The sequence below is a fragment of the Balaenoptera musculus genome, chromosome 4, assembly GCF_009873245.2.
Source record: "Balaenoptera musculus isolate JJ_BM4_2016_0621 chromosome 4, mBalMus1.pri.v3, whole genome shotgun sequence".
NCBI classification, from domain to species: Eukaryota; Metazoa; Chordata; class Mammalia; order Artiodactyla; family Balaenopteridae; genus Balaenoptera; species Balaenoptera musculus.
Genome location: NC_045788.1, coordinates 12,102,879 through 12,122,182, shown reverse-complemented (window position 1 = coordinate 12,122,182; position 19,304 = coordinate 12,102,879). Strand labels below are relative to the sequence as shown.

The 19,304-nt window shown below is 37.4% G+C and overlaps 1 protein-coding gene across 6 annotated transcripts in view; it reads right to left on the bottom strand.

The window, feature by feature from the left end:
- Positions 1-3,688: 3,688 nt before the first annotated feature.
- Positions 3,689-19,304, bottom strand: part of ATP2C1 (ATPase secretory pathway Ca2+ transporting 1) — a 118,386-nt gene continuing 102,770 nt past the window's right edge. For all 6 annotated transcript variants that reach the window (XM_036851695.1, XM_036851694.1, XM_036851696.1 and 3 more), the window contains 8 exons: positions 12,904-12,954; positions 11,805-11,971; positions 10,438-10,506; positions 9,690-9,806; positions 8,733-8,880; positions 8,106-8,201; positions 6,498-6,639; positions 3,689-5,643 (listed from right to left, as the gene is read on the bottom strand). In XM_036851695.1, coding sequence (XP_036707590.1) covers positions 5,513-5,643; positions 6,498-6,639; positions 8,106-8,201; positions 8,733-8,880; positions 9,690-9,806; positions 10,438-10,506; positions 11,805-11,971; positions 12,904-12,954 — 921 coding nt within the window. In that variant the 3' untranslated portion in view covers positions 3,689-5,512. The remainder of the gene's footprint in view (positions 5,644-6,497; positions 6,640-8,105; positions 8,202-8,732; positions 8,881-9,689; positions 9,807-10,437; positions 10,507-11,804; positions 11,972-12,903; positions 12,955-19,304) is intronic.

The window sequence follows — 19,304 nt, the reverse complement described above, 5'->3', positions numbered from 1 at the left end:
AAAGATGCTTATAAATTCTAATGCAATCTTATTATGCAACTATATGGATGAATATGAGAAAGGACCATGAAGACATACTCATTTATAACTCCCTAAAATTGATCTAACAATGCTTAAATATAAAGTTTTTCATGTTTTTCCTATCAAGCATACATTTTTCTGCCATTTGGTTGGGGCCTGCTATACTCACAGACAGTATTTTGTGAGACTCACAAGTTGTTTCATATTGGCTTTTAAGATGCAGACTTGATGAAAAAGAGCAAATGGTCAAGGCATTATGGTATTTTATTTATGACCATAGATGACACCAAACTGTCACTTCTAACTATACTTATCACAGGGAAAGCCTTAATAGAAAATTGCTTTTAGTATAGTTGAGTGAATTGGTATTAAAAAAAAAAACCTGTATCAAAGAGCATATTTTGTTTGAGTTCAAAAACTGGAAACACTCAGAAAACAAAAATGGACCTCTATGGTCATGTAGAACAATGTGCCCAATTTCTGGCACTGTGTGCTCTTAATACTGTGAGAGGTGGTTTCTATCTACCTAAGTAGAGCAGTGCAATTACTGCTGAAGAAATACTGGTGTGACCTGGATTGGTGCGTGAAGGCAGTTCAGCCAGGCCGACAGCCATGGGGCCACTGCAGACATGGAGCCTTTGCCAGGGTATCTGTCAATTTGGCTAGACTTGAACACAAAGGGAGCAGAACGGCAGAGCCGGGTGGGCCCCGTGATCTGCACAGGAAACACTGCCTACCTGGAGCAGAGCAGACAGAGGAAGGCCCCACACTCACATGTACACGGGAACGCTGGCAGGTCTAGATCAGAGAAGAACTTACAAAGGATCAAAACTAAAGCCTCAAAATATTTTTCCTACCCAAACTTCACCACCTAAACTTATTTTGAATGAAAAGAGAAGATTATAGCAAATTTCTTGTCCAGATTTATCACTTACATGGCTTGGACTTAAAATTTTAATGCTTTCTAAAAAATAAAATCCCACAATTTTATGCCCAAACTTATGGCTGCATTTATTCTTAACAGTATTTACAAGAAACTGCACCACACACACACACACACACACACACACACACACACCTTTAGAGCTATCTGGAAAGGCCATCCTGGTTGGCTCTTCAGCTGGGCTTTGAAGAACAGGTAAAAACTCTGATTCTCAAATTGAAACAGAGGAAAAAGTATTTCAAGTTGAAGGAATACTGTCCAAAAAGACCAGTAAGTGGATTGTGTTGGAACATCATGTGTGAGATATGAGGCTAGAAAGATCCAAGGAAGAATTATGAGTAAAATGGAAACGAAAAAAAAACATTGTTTTCTACTTGCCTACCATAAATTCTTAATAACTATACTAAAGAAATTACTTTTTTAAAAATCTTACTCTGTCAAAGCTGAGTTTACATTCATTTACTGCTTTACTTTTATCAAAAATAAAAAAAATCAGTGCTTGTAACAAGAAATTATTCATATTTTCTAACTACCTCATAATGAGTCAGCCATGGCTTTAATTCATTCTATGCTAGAAACCTCATCCAACATATCCACTGGGAAAGGACATCACAAACTTCACACTTCAGATTGACCTGTGTCCCACTAAAAGCTGCTTGGCTCTGGTAATTCTCCCAACAGCTCTAGTAGCCAAGCCAGAAAGCCAGAAGCTGCAGTATCTCTCTCCTCCCATCGGGTCATGTCAATGCTCTCTCTTAGAAGGCAGAAATTCCAGTTTTTCTCTCCATACTAACTGCCACAACTCAGTTAGTCCCTCTACCTCTTAAGCTTCTACAATTCTCTAATCAGTCTCTCTGTTTTGTCCTTACAGTCCACCCTCTGAGCTTCCACCAGCATGTTACAAGACAAAAATCCAAACTCTTACCACAGTCTGAAATCCTACAGCAGGCTCCAAGCCAAATGTCTTTACCTTCACCACTAGGCTCCTGCCTATCTGTCCAGCCCTCACATTATATATACTCTCCTTGCCCTAGCCCCAGACTCCTGTGGTTTTCACCTGTTCCTTCCAGACCCCACCAACACCTCTGCAGAGGCTATGCTGTTTAGTTACAATATCCTGCTGTTCTCAGCTGGAGATTCTCAACTTAAGGCTTGATTCGGATGCCACTAGTTCTAGGAAATTTGACAACGTCCTCCTATGAAGTTATTTCTCTCCTTTGGCTACTGTAGCACTTGGGGCAGCACTTACCACTGTACCACATATATTTCACTTTGGTTTCCAGAGTTAAGACTGAGAACTTCCCAAATCTAAACCTACCAAAATATTTGCAGACTATTATACCTACATTAATATCAAGGATTGGTTAACCGTTATCCATTATTAACAATAACTAACTCTGAAAACCAAACCCCAAAACCCAACAAGAGTTAATAGTCATACCAAGTGCTAACTGATCTCAAGGAAGCTTAATTATCAGGATAATCTGTCTGTCTAGTCCCATACCAGTTAGGATTAACATTTATCCACACCGTGTTTTAGTATGCAAATCAGCTACTGTTCAGATTGCAGCTTAATCGAAAAAGACATTTCAAAGATTTCCAAATGCCAATCTCAAGGGAAACTTCCAGTAAAATGTGTGCTGGATTCATTTTACTGTATGTGTATTTTTAAAATAAATGTGCAAAGACCACTACTAACTTTCAACAGACAGCCTGTTAACAGTTATATCCTCAGCTAACCCAGCCCATGAGCTCTTGAAGGGCAGGGATGCCACCACCTTTCTATTCCTAGTACATTCTAGGTACTAAAGAAAAGTTTACTGAAATGACAATTAATTCATCCATTTAAATTGAGTGAGTCATACGTAGAAGTAAAATGCACATGAATTGCCAAGTGACAAAGGCAGAAAGCAAGGTAAAGTTAATTAAGGTTCTTAGATCTTATATTTATTGTTTGCCACCAATTCATTTCACTGAGAGGCTGTTACATGGCCAGTGCTCACTTTACTTAGGTACTATATGAAAGAGATCAAAACTTGAAATGACTTCACAAAGATTACCCATGTAAAAGATGTACCTTGCATGGGTATGAAAGGTAAAAAATGTGTTTTATCCTTGTGGGTGTGGTTACTGCTATTAAATGAAGTCTGTGTCCTGAGGGGGTAGGTTTTTTAGGTTGCCTGGTTTCAGGCTGTTCCATTTCTGGGTCATGCAATGCCCAGCAAAAATCTGAGAGAACATGCTAAGCCTTGTTCCTCTGCCGCCAGTTTGAATCATTTGAGGATTATCTACCTAGTTGGTCAATTAAAGCTCCTTTTCTTCCCTGATATTTAATCACTTTGAAGTCAAAAAACTTCATGAGGTAGTCTAACAGGGAAAAATCACATAAGTTAGTATTGTTAGGGACTCTAGCAAGTCCCAGGGCCAGGAAATGGGGAAAAATTTAAAATTTAGATACTAGTGCATTTGAATTATCCATGCTAATTCTGATAGTATGCTATGTAAAATATATACACAGACCCTAATCTGTTGTTTTACTATGGGAAATCTGTTATACAGATGTAGTATATCTGAATCGTACATTTCACTTCTTTTTAAATCACAGATTCAATGTACTGTGAGTACTGCCTAATTTCTGTATCTTCAACATCCATATGATTTTAATGTTAACAGTCCCAACTGGAAGAACATTAACTTATGAAAATAAATCATTCTGGGGAAAGGTTTAAAATCTGAACAATAAGATAGGCACATTTATTTCATATGAGTCATACTCTGAACGTAAAATGCAAAGCAAAAGATTGACGTGCACTTCATATTTCAAGTCCTTGTAACAGAGAAGAAAACTCATTACAAAACTTAGATATGATACATCACCATCATTAAAGATAAAGTTGATTAGACAATGGTTTCCATGTACATTTGACTAGCCTTAAAGAGTAAAGCAGAATACACTGCAGATATCTCAGGTCCTTATATTAAACTGTTTCAGTAACAAGACTCAAAGAATAGGTATCTTTCCTATCGTTCACAACAGTACTGCAGTGCTAACAGTGCAGTTTAATATTGCTGATAAAAACTAGAGAGCGATTTATCCTCACAGTTTAAAAAATTAAGAATAATTATAAAATGCAAAATTCAGTGACTTCAGGAAGAATTAAACATGTAAGAATTTGAGACCCGTTTCTGTTTCAGAGAGAAATATTCAACAGGAAAATGTATTTCTAATTTTGAATTTCTGGCCCAAATTTGCCACACACTCAAAACAAATTACCTATACCTCATCCAGCTATTACAAAAACTGATGGCATTCCAGGAGAAAATCTATCTATTTCTCTAGCACGCCCAGTGAAGCAGAACAAGGCAGAGGACAATGGTGGAAGCAGGAGAGGGGCAGGCTCTGGGCTGTGCTGCAACCTAGGCCCCAAAGCTGCAGATACACGAAGAGTAAAGGCCAGCACAGAATCTTCCACTTATACTCTGCTTCATAAACCATCTGTTTAGGTTTGGGGCTTTTTTATTCTTTAAGTTTACCACTCTATACTTCATAAGAAAGATTTTTTTAAAGTACACATAAAAAGACATTAAGAAGTAATAAAATTCAGATATTCAGGTGAGGTACTTAGATTTATATTTAGGAGATGACTTTGTCAAGGTGATACTTGACAAAGTATGTATTGATATTTAACTCTAAAAGAAGGCATAACACATTAACATAATCTGCTATAAATATCAGCCCAACCAGTCTTAAATTTTTTTGACTCCATGACTAAGTGTTAATTACAGACATGGCTACCCTACCTAGAATGCCACTCCACAGCCCTGTATTAATTGTGCTAGACCAAAGACTCATACCAAAAAACAAAAGAAGAAGAAAAAGGCAACCATTTACACTTACTAAGAAAAGCAAACATTTACTTCAAATTGCAGTATAGGCTTTTCAATCACAAAAAGAAAGAAAAGAACAGTGATCTGACAGTGGTCACATCCTGTGCAAAAAACTTGAGATACAAAAATGGTAACACAAGGTAGCTGAGCTGCTTACACTGCAGGAAAAGGAAATACAGTAGCTGAAATATGGCACTCCTGGGAATCAACTTCTAAACCAAACAGAATGCCTTTGAAATGATTAAATTTATTTGTGTATTAGTAAGAAAGCCCCACCACCATAAATAGTACAATATTTAAAAATTAAAAAAAAATCATATTTATCTAGGATAGACTGTATATTTGAACTGTTAGACCTCTTTAAGTGCAGAAGGTGGTTCAGGTTTTGCTTGTTTTTTAAATTAAATAACTGCCCATACACTTTACGAAGTTCCACTCAATCGCAAAAGCCAATTTCAATCAAGGAATATGTTATCAAAGTTGCATAATTTCATTTGGGACTGTCAGCAGGTTAAAGTCTCAAATCAAGTCTTCAACACTCATTTTTAGTCAATAAAAAGTTCAAAAGTTCTCAAATCTTCATTATCCTCTTGAACTTGCCCTTCTAAATGATCCTCAGACTGCAATTCCTAGTTTGCAAATAAAAGAATGCAATATGCATCATACTTCAAGAAAAGACGACGATGTCGAGCTAACAGGCTTCTGGATCTTCTCCCTGCTCCTTTCAACCTTCTTGATAATTTCTGACACTATGCACACTGACGAGGTGAGACCCAGAAGAAACAGCAAATCTGCAAGAGAAAGTAAGTTGGGTTTCACAATTCTTTAAACTTACAGTTGCAGAGCGTAATAACTTATGTTTTTCTAGCATTTTACCACAGCTTTTAAAATACATTATTTCTCAACCATTCCACAAAGTAGCCACAATCGGCCTGAAATTAAAATCTTGAAATTAAACTAGTTCAACTCTAAGGTAAACTTTAACTTACAGCAAAAAAATACAGTGATTCATAAATATCCAAATTACCTTTAAAAGCCCAAGAATTAGAACGAGCATTATCATAAAATGCGTCCGTTCTCACACTTACATAGGAAGATTAACTTTTAAATGTACTGTATGGTGATGCATTTAATGCACAGTCTGTGAAAGAATAATGACTGTCTTCACATCAGCTTAATAAAACTCTCTGCTATTAGGGCTATTTCATAAAATAAGAATGTGCAAATTAGCAAATAAGAATAGGAAAATGTTAGTTTAACAATCAAAATGGTAATTTTAAAGAAGAGCCATTTGGTTTTCAGTGAGCTTAAATCTAGTTTTTTCTTCATACAAGATTAAAAAGTTATAAACTACAATTACTCTGTAACACGTTTTGATTTGCTATCTTTCAGAATCACCAAATATGATTTTGACAAGTGACAACCTACAAAAAATTAACAAGAAAAAAATTACAAAAAAAGTTTAAAACCTAGAGTTGGGAGAGTGACTCCCCTAAACATTTCCAAATGAGAAAATAGAGCACACACATTTTTCAAAGCAAGCCACTTATTTCACTTTTTAAAAGAAAATTCTTCTTAGAACAAATGCATGAGAAAATACAACTCATTTATAATACGTAAATTATAAAGATAACATTTCCCTTACCCAGTATACTTAGGCTCTCGGTCTGAAAAACTTTCTGAAGTGGAGGAAAGTAAATAACTAATAACTGTCCCATGATGGATCCAAGAACTGCGTAGCAAAACATTTTATTACTGCAGAGTCCAATCTCAAACACAGATTTGGTCTGTTGGCAGAGCACAGAGTTCAGTTATTTCTCCTTGGTCACAGAAACAACTTCTTTATTATTACACTCACCTCCAGTTTTTAGTAAGCTGGACTGAATTCTACAATAGTAGTACCATGAAATCTCTAAATTTTAACTATTATTTTGGAATAATTTAGATGGAATAGGGTAAATTTTAAAGCAGCTTCTCTTCATCAAGGGCTTTAAGGGTGATGCTATTAAAAAAATAAAGACCACAGAAACTTCCTTTAGTCCTCCAAAGCATAAGAAACTTTATTTGTACATGATAATTTTGCTAAATCATTTCTATCATTCATTAAGGTACATAATCTAAAAACCTTTCTCGAAGAATGGACTTAAGTTACGTGTGTAGTGACAAAGTAAAAATGCCTTTCATAAAACAAAAACCAAATACTAAAGCTTCTTCAAAAATTAGTCTAAGTTAATGACAATTCACTGTACTTGGAAAGTTCTAGCATGGTGAATGGTAATAGATATAGTTAAGGATTTATATGGTGCTCTTAAATTGAAATGAACAGTCAGGCCTCAAATGTAGCTAGTTTCCAAGAACAACATGCTCTGAAAAAGTACCATTAGGTTCTAGCCCATTATTTTCTAACAAAGCATTTCAATCAAGAGAAGGTAATCCAGGGCTTCCCTGGTGGCGCAGTGGTTAAGAATCCGCCTGCCAACGCAGGGGACACAGGTTCGAGCCAGGGTCTAGGAGGTTCCCACATGCCACGGAGCAACTAGGCCCGTGCGCAACTACTGAGCCTGCGCTCTAGAGCCTGTGTGCCACAACTACTGAGCCCGCGTGCCTAGAGCCTGTGCTCCGCAACGGGAGAAGCCACCGCAGTGAGAAGCCCGCGCACCATAACCGAGAGTAGCCCCCACTCGCCGCAACTAGAGAAAGCCCACGCGCAGCAACGGGGACCCAACTCAGCCAACGATAAATAAATTAATTTTTTTAAAAAAAGAGAGAGAAGGCAATCCACCTTAAGATAAAGCATGGGAAGAAAAGAAAATTTTAAATGTCCTAAGCTTTGACACACTGATGGAAATAACGAGAAAAAGTTAATATGCACAAAACTGTTCCTGGACTTCTAACAATACTTGCTTCTATAATGAGGCTAATAACGTCTTAGCAGAAGCCATGAGCTTTGTCCTATCCTCAGATAATGTTAACTTGAACCTATCATAGCTACAGATAATAAGAAAATGAAAAGAAGAAAAATCAGGTGATGACACCTGTGATTTACTTTGATGTCCTAGCCAAAGTTAAGGCTTATTTCCCCAAATGCCCCATCCCTCTTAGGACACATTTTGGAGGCACGTGTTTGTAGGAAGGCTATATCCGGGGCTGTAACCATGGCTACAAAAGCAAGCAAAGCTAAAAACCCTGCCCACTTACAATTAGAGAGTACCCTACCCAATTGGATTAGTCAGCTAAGATCACCTAAGCATACCTGGGATCTGGAACTTAGCGCATTGAACATGTCAAAAAACACAAAGCATGTGAAGGTCATTGTTGTATCCCGAGGTGTTATCACATTGTCTCGCAGCTGTCGAGAGGAAAGAAGATTTTCAGCTGGCTGAATTTAATGAACAAATACTACATGCTTTTAAAGGGTTAATATTTTCTTCCTCTCAGAATGAAATAGCTTTAGTTTAAGATATAAAACATATAAGCAACCTAAATTTCCCATACACCATTTAAATAAGTCACCTAATAAATAGCTGTAGTCTACATAAAGTAAAAAGTCTTTTCCCAAACCATAAACTGGATATTAAAAGAACTTTTTTTGATGACATGAAAGTAGCTATATTAAAGACTCAGATTTTCTACCTTCTTCCCAAATTTTCATGTTAATTTTTATTGTATCTGATACTTCTCTGCAGATTTAAATAACTCTAATATATAAATCAGGAATTCTATTAACCCATAAATACTGAAATCAAGCTATTTTTAAATGTTTTTATTCTATTTTTGAAAAAGCTCTCCTAACTTCCAGCCTTCTGCTTAATACACAAAAATAACCGAGTCCTACTGTACAGAATGAATATTAATAAAGCAGCTTATCCAGTGAGTATACCTCCCGCCAGAAGACAAACAAAGTCCCACAAACAATGATTATTGAGGAAACAAGTATTTTAAGTATCAGGTTTTTGGTCAAAATGCTGTCCTTCCAGTTGCGTGGAGGTTTACGAATGACATCTTTATCCACTGGTTCTACTCCAAGGCTTCAAAACAAACAGAAAAGTGAATTAAAGTTTTATGTAAGATTTGGATTTATTACATTCACAATTTCATTGACCTCAATTATCCCGGAAACGAAATGTCTTCTTTTGGAAACAAAATGTTGAATCATGAAGAACACCTTGGCTATGATCACTTGAAAATAACCAAAGATTTTATCACTCTTTCCTTTTTTGTTTATTTGGCACAGTTTGGGAGGGGACTGATAATCAAATTCAAAAAATTGCCCAATTTCATTTACATATAGCTTTACTTATTCCAAATATGGCCTGAAATATATGACCTACCAACTGGACTTTGAACTATCTTTCATGCAAGGAAGTTTCAACTAGGATAATTTGTTGTAATGGTCACTGACATGTATCACTCTGTGTTGGGAAAGCAACATCTAGGGCCCCATTATCATACAAGAAGATACTTAGATGCTTAGGTCCTTCAATACTTTCCCAAAGTCTCTAAGACTGACAACAGAACCTTGGTAACAGCACTAAAGCCAGAGATTTCTCCATTACAACCTATTCTAAGAAACAAAAAGCTTACTTCGAGGACGGGGACTGCAACTGTTCCCTTCTTTGTTCTCAACTTAAGGCTGGGCATCTAACAGCCTAAAAGCTCAGATCATAATGCATGAATGAGCACTCCAAGAGAATAAATGATATGCTCACATCACACAATTTATAACAAACACAATGCTGCAGAGATTTCCAACGCTATCCGTGATGAAGTCTTAGAGCTTAATTATAAGGATAGCATGCCATCCTTGTCTTTCTAATTTACATGAGAAAACTCTCACCTCTGAGCTGGAGGTCCATCCATAATAATATTGATCCACAAAATCTGCATGGCATTGAGAGGATTGGGAAAGTTCATTAATGTAGCCAGTGAGATTAAAGTTAACGCTGCTATACTCCTATCGAAAGAAAGAGTCATTTTAAAAAATGTGTCAGCATAGTATATAATTCTTGCTAATTTTATGAAATCACTTTCTTAGCATTTAAAACTCTCATGTTACTACTGTTCTTTTAAAGGAAGCCCGTATTTCCAACTAATCTACTGCTTCATTAGTGTGAATATTTTGAAGCTAAGAGTTAACCCTTATGATCCACAGCATTTTAATAAAGGACTTCCAAATAGAGGAAGAATTTTTTTAAATTGAGTTCAGATAACAGTTAACAGTTTCAATGATATTTTTGTAACTGTTTTTTGACTACAGAAAAGCCCTTCTACTTTTGGAAAAATATACCAAGAAGAAACATTAAAATTTGACACCCCTTTCTTAGTTATTTCAGGGCTATTAAATAAGCCACAAAGGTTTATATATTTTGATGATGATACAGACAAATAATTATCACATTTAGAACCTCTTTATCATGCCATTTTAAAATTTAGGACAGAATTCAATTTTCACACTGGAAAACTTTTACATATGAACAACCCTCAGAAATAGAGCCCAGAAGCCTGTAGGCATTCTGCTTGAATTCTACTTTGCAAATAATTTATCTGTAAGACCCATAAGTTTGTCACAACTTCTTACAACTTACGTGCTCAGCTGGAATCTAACAAAATTTTTAATGTTATTATAAATCCCTTTACCCTCCTCAATTGCAGACCTGAAAAGTTAAAAATAAAATTAGGTGAGAAAATATTATCACAGAAAAATGAGGATACATCAATACTGTGGAACTAATTTTTAAAACAAATTTCCAACTGATAAAACACATACATCAATAAGAGAATCTATTATTTTCTTCACATAATTAAAACTAGAAAAAAAAAAGGAAACACTACTGTGGCAAGGAATTGAAGTCTGGCCTGCTACACTCTACTTGAACTAATTTCACAACACAGTAATTTTTATTCTTAAAAAGGCATTTCAACATTAAAATCACATCTTGTGTTTCTACACAAGAGACAATAATACACATTTATAATACTAAAATAATGATCTTCTTTACCCCTCCAAGTTTATTTTTCTTCAAGATACAAGATGCATGCATGGTAAGGGGTTAATTTAATGTAGGTCAGAAATTAAATGGCAATGAGACATATAAAACTTATAGAATTTAAGCCATCTGTTGCTCCTACACACAATTAGATACATGTTGTACCAGAATTATAAAAAGAATATGGTTTACAAAGATTCATGTAAATTCTCTCATTCATTTTGCTCAACCTAGGAAAATATGTGTTTTATAAACATATTGCCCTATCTTCCAAGATTTTTATACAATTCTAAGAATGGAAATTAAGTATCTTATATCTTTTTAAGAGCCTAGCAATTCTGGGTCCTGAGGGCCCACATGCTCCACTTGAGGCCACAATGGGTTAATGAGGCACACAGGGCATCACTGAACTAAGACTTAGATCATTCAAGAGGTGATTATCAAGTGACCTCCACCTGAACACTGTGAAACAACCAGCAGGTACTGCAGAAGAATCTTAAAGCAATTAGAAACTGTGGATGAAACAAATCTATTCAAATGATAAATTGCATCATTAGTAACATGAACAATTCCTGACATAAGGAAACAGATATGGATGGGATCTTTATTTATAATACTTACTGTAAGGCCAGGCACATGCTTATTCCTGTGAGCCTGAATTTAACTAGAATAAAGGCCACATGAAGGTTCACTGCTGTATCACAACACTAGTGGCCAGGAAATGCGATACTTGGCTGGTACTCAGTAATATTTCTTAAATGAATAGCCCTGCCATTTATTATGTCCATTCCATACAAATAATTTTCCCCCAAACTACACACTAGTACACAAAATAAGATTAATTAATCTAGTAAAAAAGTTTAGTTTATCCAATGTCTAAAACTGCTAAACTCTTTTCTATGAATGGGGTGCAAGAAAGGATGGGAGGAGACTCTGTGATGTGCATTCATTGAAGGAAAACTTACATGATGGTTTGGAAATCATCATCCACCAGGATCATGTCTGCTGCCTCTTTGCAAACATCTGTGCCAGTCTGACCCATTGCAACTCCAATGTCTGCAGCCTTCAGAGCGACTGCATCATTTACTCCATCTCCTGTCATGGCCACAACCGACCCGTTCTTCTGCAGAGACTGGGGGCGGGAGGGGAGAAGCGGGAGGGAGGAGTTCTGATTAAAATGTTGCTTCCACACAGATAAGGGGATAAACAAATCCTCTCTCTTTTTCTTTCTCACATAATTAAAGACTGGAAATAAAACAATCACTTTTTCAATAAACTTCAATAAATATATGGAGGTCTTAAGATAAAGCTTAGAAAAAGCTGCCATTAATATTTCCATGTGTGAAAATTCTGTGTGTTAAGCCTGATGAAGAGTCAATTACACAGTTGTTCTCAGGGAAATTTTGTCTCCCAGGGGACATCTGGCAATGTCTGGAGACATTTCTGATTGTCATGACTTCAGGGACGCTACTGGCATCTAAAGGACAGGAGCCGGGGATGCTGCTAAACTTACAACACACAGGACAGCCCCTCACAATGAAGAATTATCCAGCCCACAGTGTCTCAGTGCCAAGGCCGAGAAACCGTGACCTCAGTACCATGGAGCACTACTGTGATTAGTAAGTCCATGAACTGATGGTACCATGTCAGCTGCTTTGTATGTATTTGACTAATATAAATAATCACAGCCCTTTAAACACTGTTCACACTCTCAAAACATTTTTTTCTTGCTGTGTTTATTCAGTTTCTAAGTAATTATTCCTATTCACACCAGGATGATTTGGCTATAGCCTCCTGTCAGAACATATTTCTACATTATTCAAATGTTTAAAGAAGGTTGTATTTGCAGATATTTCCTTAAAGTTTTCTTCTACATCTTCCTTTGCAAACTAAATTCTCTATTAATGTTACCATCTCAGGCTTTAAAAAACCACCTGTTTTGCTTCACAATACTTCTGACTTTAATGCTCTATCAATATTCGCAGTAGTAATGCAAACATAATGAAAGACAAGCAGTAGCATTTTGGATACAGAGATAAAACAGTGTGATTCTTAGACACCCACCTTAATAATTTTCATCTTGTGCCTTGGACTAGCTCTGTAAAATACCGCAACCTGTTAAAACACGGGACACACTAAAAATCTTCAACATTAAGAAATATCAGAATAACCTATGCACTTATAACTAAGAATATTTTTTAAATTATCAATTTAAACTGTCTGTATTTTGCCACAGAGATCAAACTTAAGAATATGCCATACATTTGTTAGGACACTCATTTGACAGGGTCATTTCAAATTTTTAGGTACTATAAGAAATACACAATCTAAACAATTTACCCAGTTTATCCCATTATGTTTAAGCTCTGAAGAGAAAACAGCTGTATTCTTGAAACGTTCAGAGAAAGACAAAGGAAAAACTCTCCTGCATCGGCTTCCTCGACACTGACACAACTAAAATGGCCTCTTCCCTTTGTCCTGTCTTCAGGAGATTTAAAGAACAGCTGCTTCTCAACGTCCCTCGAGCCTTTTTTTGTTAAGCGCTATGAAGTGTCTGCGCATGCTCTTCTACTCAGGTTAATCCATCAGGCTCTCTCTCCTCCACTGTGTCTCCACCTGCTTATACCATCTTCTCTCTCCAAAGAATATATTTAATCCCTTTTCCTGATCCCATCTCCTGGTCTCCTGAAACCCTCCCACTGTGCCCCAGTCATCGACAAATCCCCTGGCCCTCCACTCTTACCCACACTGCTCTAACCTAATTTATCCACAAGACAGGGACTGTTCCCACAGTCCTCTCCAATAGCACCACCAGCAGAGCACAGAGGGGGCAGGTGCCCTCCATTCCCTTCTTCAGTCACACATCCTCGGTTCTGAATGTCACAGAAGACTGTACCTTCACTCCCTGTGGTCAGTCACTGCTCCCGAGGCCACCCTCCATGTTTCACAGGAATCTTTAACCACTGCCTCCCATCAGTCTTTCCAACACCCCCGAGCCAGGTGACCTTAATACCCACGTAACCCACCGTTCTCTTTCCTACTCTCCTAGAGGACGGGTCCACACTAGTTTTCTCTCCTCATGCTTCCAATTTATCCCCTTCCCCAGCCTCACTCTCAGCTGACAACCTTGTTTTCTGCTTCAAAGAAAACAGAGTCAGGAGAAAACTTCCACAACTCCCACCATCCAATAGCTGTATCCAGACAGTATCCCTCCTTCTCTCCTTTTACTACAAATGAACAAGGTGAATATGTTTCTAGTGCAGGTCAAATATCCCACCTTCTTACCAATCAGAAATTTTCCCCCCCTTGTATCAAAATTTTTCCCTTGCTGCTGCACCTTTACCATCATTATACAAACATGTTGTTATTCCTTCCATTTAAAGAAAAACAAAACCAAAAACTTCCCTTCCTATCTCAGCTGCTACCCTCCTTTCCCCTTCTCTTTATAAGCGAAACTCCTCTAGGGAGCTGCCTGTACTGCTGTCTCCCATCTCTCTCTTCCACTCTCTCCTGAATCCCTCCTAATTAGGCTGCTACCCCCACCCCTGCACTGAAAGCTCTAATCAAGGGCACCAAAGACTCCCCGCATTGCTGACACCAGTGCCATCTCTCACGTGACTTAATCCCGCACGCAGCCGATTACTCCCTCCTCCTGAGGCGCCCTCTTCTCCTGGCTTCAGGACCACCCTACACTCTCCTGCTCCTCCTCCTACCTCTCCAGCGGCTCCTCTTGTGCAGGTTCCCCCAGGCCTCCCTGAAGTCTACACATTGGAGTGTTCTAGAACTCAGTTCTTGGGCTCTTTATAATATAAGAGGTCTCTCCCTAGGGGATCTCATCCCACCTTAGAAATCTGGCTTTTATTTATATGCCTTTTTGTCTCTTCTGAAATCCAGATTGATAAAACTAATCCACCTACCTACTCCACATTTGCTCTTGGACATCCCATCTCAGACTTAAACATCCCAAACAGAACCCCTGTTACTTCCCCAAACACATGCTCCCTCACATCCTCTGCCAATGGCAAGTGCACTCTTGCAATGGCTCAGGCTCTAAATCTGGGGAGCCACCCTGATTCCTCCTCTTCTCCCACATGCCACACGCAGTTTGGCCCCATCCTCAAATATATCCACACTTCAACCTCCTTACTCAAACATCGAAATCCACTGCCAACACGCTGGGTTAAAAACATAAGTCAAACCACACTGTCCTCTGCTGAAAGCCCTCCAAAAACCTCCTGTCCCTCTCAGGACAACTGAATGGTGCCCAAGTCTTTTACTGTCCACCAAGCCCCACATGAAGTGCATGCTCCCCGGTTAGTCTTCTCTCCCCCCTGCACTACACTGGCCGCCTCACAGTTCCTGAAACATGCCAAGCACACTTCCCTTGAGGCCTCTGCCCTTGTGTTCCCTCGGATATTACACAGCCTGCCCCTTTCATCACACAGGACCTTCTCAGTGATGCCTTTCCTAGGCATGCTGTCTAAAGATCTCATCCTCTCTCTTCCCTGCTTTTGTCAGTGCTCTCCCCTCCTGCTCCCATACTACAGTGATTGTATTGTGTGCTTATCTTAAACCAGTATATTCCCCCCTTTTTAGGTGGAGAAAGACATAAAGATGAAAAGATTATTAACAGAGGAATTTTCAGTTACCCCCAAGTTTAGTCCCAGCTCTGTGATAAAATGATATAGTTCAATTTTTAGACACTTCTGTGTTTTTTTCTAATACCTAATTTCTTCAGGCCATAATTTTGTGTCACTAAATTTCAATATTTTTACTCAACCAAAAAGAATGACCTGCTAATCCTGGTGCTTTAAGTAGAATTTTTACTCTGTGCAATGTCATACTCCACATGAGTCTTATCTTAGACTATAAGCTCCATGAGGCAGAGATTTTGGCCCTGTACCTCCAGTGCTCTATAAACACATGTAAAATGAATGAATAAATGACGGAATCTTAGGACCATCATAAAGACTATTCCCAGGTTCTCTCCCAATTTTAATAGAGGTCTAAAACAAAAGAGGATTATTTTCTTAGGTAAAAAAATTCAGTTTAACTGTACTATCACATTACTGATTACCCTTAGTTCCTCTAGGTACCACATAACTCATATGTGGAAAGCATTCTTCCTTTAAAAAGGTTCAAACTCCATTTGGAAACTCTTTAGCGTGTCTTTAAAAAGTACTAAACATACAGATGGTCAAAAGGCACATGAAAAGATGCTCAACATTGCTAATTATTAGAGAAATGCAAATCAAAACTACAACGAGGTATCATCTCACACCAGTCAGGATGGCCATCATTAGGAAGTCTACAAATAATAAATGCCAGAGAGGGTGTGGAGAGAAAGGAACCCTCCTACACTGTTGGGGGGAATGTAAATCGGTGCAGCCACTATGGAGAACAGTATGAAGATTCCTTAAAAAACTAAAAACAGAGCTACCATATGATCCTGTAATCCCACTCCTGGGCACGTATCCAGAGAAAACTGTAATTCGGAAAGATACATGTACCCTAATGTTCACTGCAGCACTATTCATAATAGCCAAGGCATGGAAGCAACCTAAATGTCCAGTGACAAATGAATGGATAAAGAAGATGTGGTATATATATATAATGGAACATTATCAACCATAAGAAAGAATGAAATCATGCCATTTGCAGCCACATGGATGGACCTAGAGATTATCATACTAAGTGAAATCAGGCAGAGGAAGACAAATATCACATGATATTGCTTATATGTGGAATCTAAAAAACAAACAAAAAAAACCATCAAAGTGATACAAATGAACTTATATACAAAAGAACTTATATGCAAAACAGAAATAGACCCACTGACATAAAAACCAAACTTATGGTTACCAAAGGGGAAAGAGGGGGAGGGTAAATTAGGAGTTTGGGATTAACAAATACACACTACTATATATAAAATAGATAAGCAACAAGGACCTACTATATATTGATAACGCAGGTAACTATACTCAATATTTTGTAATAACCTATAAGGGAAAATAATCTGAAAAAAAAGATATATATAGGGACTTCCCTGGTGGTCCAGTGGTTAAGAATCCACCTTCCAATGCAGGGGACGCAGGTTTGATCCCTGGTCAGTGAACTAAGATCCCACATGCCGCAGGGCAACTAAGCCCACATGCTGCAACTACAGAGCCCACACGCTCTGGAGCCCATGCGCTGCAACTAGAGAGAAGCCCGCACACTGCAACAAAGAGCTCATGCGCCGCAACAAAAGATCCCATGGGCTGCAACTAAGACCTGACACAGCCAAAAATAAATAAATTAATTAAAAAGTGTTCACTTAAAAAAGATATACATGTATGTATAAATGAATCACTTTGCTATACAGCTGAAACAAACAACATTGTAAATCAACTACACTTGAATTAAAAAAAATTTTTTAAATAGAATAAAAAGGACTAAGCTGCATACATATTTAAAATGTACTGGTTACCTTCTAAGTGAAAATTCTACATTACTGCAGAAATTAATCATGTAGCACACAGCACTGAGCATCTAGCAAAGACTGGATTTTACAGAATTTTTTACAAGAGCATCTAGCAAAGAGTGTGGATTTTACAGAATTTTTAAATAAACGGCTAATTACTAATTACAAATACTCAGGTTGTACAGAGTAAAATTTTGCCTTTGTTCCACTACAAATCATTCAAACCACTGCAACTCACTCCTTTGCAGCCAATGCAGCTTATCACTGACAATGGCAGTAAGGATAACAAACCAACTGTTGGGCTGAAAACATACCTCTTTTGTATAGTAATAAATTACTTTGGCATGCATCCAGTATACCTATTACTTGATATAGATTTCAGCATTTCAAAGCTTTGATGGCAACTCAAAAATAAAAGCAGTTTCTTTGAGACTAAGCAGATCTCAATGCAAAGCTGAAGAATCATGTAGAAAATAATATTGCACGGAGTAAAAATTCTCCTTAAAGCATCAGGACTAGCAGGTCAATCTTTTTGGTTGAGAAAAAATATTGAAATTTAGTGACACAAAATTATGGCCTGAAGAAATAAGGTATTAAAAAAAAAAAACAGAGAGAAGTGACTAAAAACTGAACTATATCATTTTATCACAGAGCTAGGATTAAACTTGGGGGTAACTGAAATTCCTCTATTAATGATCTTCTCACCTTTACGTCTGTTTCTCTACCTAAAAGGTGGGGGAATATACTGATTTAAGATAAGCACACAATATAATCACTGTAGTATGGGAGCAGGAGGGGAGAAGACAGAATGAGGACAACAGGATGGTAAAAGGACAATGGGAAAGAAGTAGAACTCTGTCAGCAAAGAGAGAGTTCAGGGAATATTATGGAGGGAAAGGGAGAAAGGCTGTGTATTTTCAGAAGGAACCTGAAAGAGGAATTTTCTCTTCTCATGGGTCCATCTTTTCAGTGTCATATTTGTGGTCAGCACTCACGGTTCTTTTGATCAACATTAACAGAAAGTAAGTTATGAAGAGAAGAAAGTAGGTAAATATGAAAAGGAGAGGCTAATGGAAAAAAATTATTCCTGGCATTAAAATAACCTCCCAAAGGTCCCCAAATCTTCCAGAACAGATTAAAAGATATCTGATGCATTGAAATAAGTATTGACAACATACCAAAAATTAAACAGCACACGAATTGGGATTTTATTATAGGGACTTGGTTAATAGGTTTGGTAAAAACAAAAATGGAGGCAGTGCTATAAAAAACAAACAAGAAAAGAGAATGTCCATTTTTATCAACAGGAAATGTAGAACACACTCAAGAAATCATAAACAAAAAACACTGAGAATTCCCAGATGGACTTTATAAATAATTAAGCAAAATTCAGTTTCCATACTACTTTCTAACTGGCTCTAGGTCAAAAGGACAGAGAAATGTTGAGGGATTTGGAATGTGTGACAGAATTATGGAAACAGGAAAGCCAAAAAACGTTTTAATGAGGAACAGAATTCATTAATATGATTTTTAATACATGTGGGAAAATCTCAGTGAGCTGGCAATTTAGAAGGAAAGTTTTGTTTTGTTCAAACACTAATAAAAGAAAAACTTTTCAAAATGATCTGAAGTAAAAGCAATAAGACCAAGATTTAAGAGTTACATGAACACAAGATAAAAATAGGAAAAAAGACAAAGTAGGGGTTGGGGGGACTAAAGGACCTAAAGGAAAGAAAAGACTTGGGTTTTCAAAAGACATGATAAACCTGAAAAAAGTGCTGGTATTTATGGAATTCCTCCTCAGAGCAGGATGACTCCAAGCAATTCAATGAGCTTTCCTCTTTGAACAGCATCAGAGCATCTGCCATAATTGATGCACAAAAACTCTTATTTGAAAATGACCAATGATGTAATTTGTCCGGGCTGATGATGCAATTTGTAACTTACTTCTTCCTTCCCTAACTGCCTTTACATTGGTTTTCAGAGTTCATTAGCATTTTTA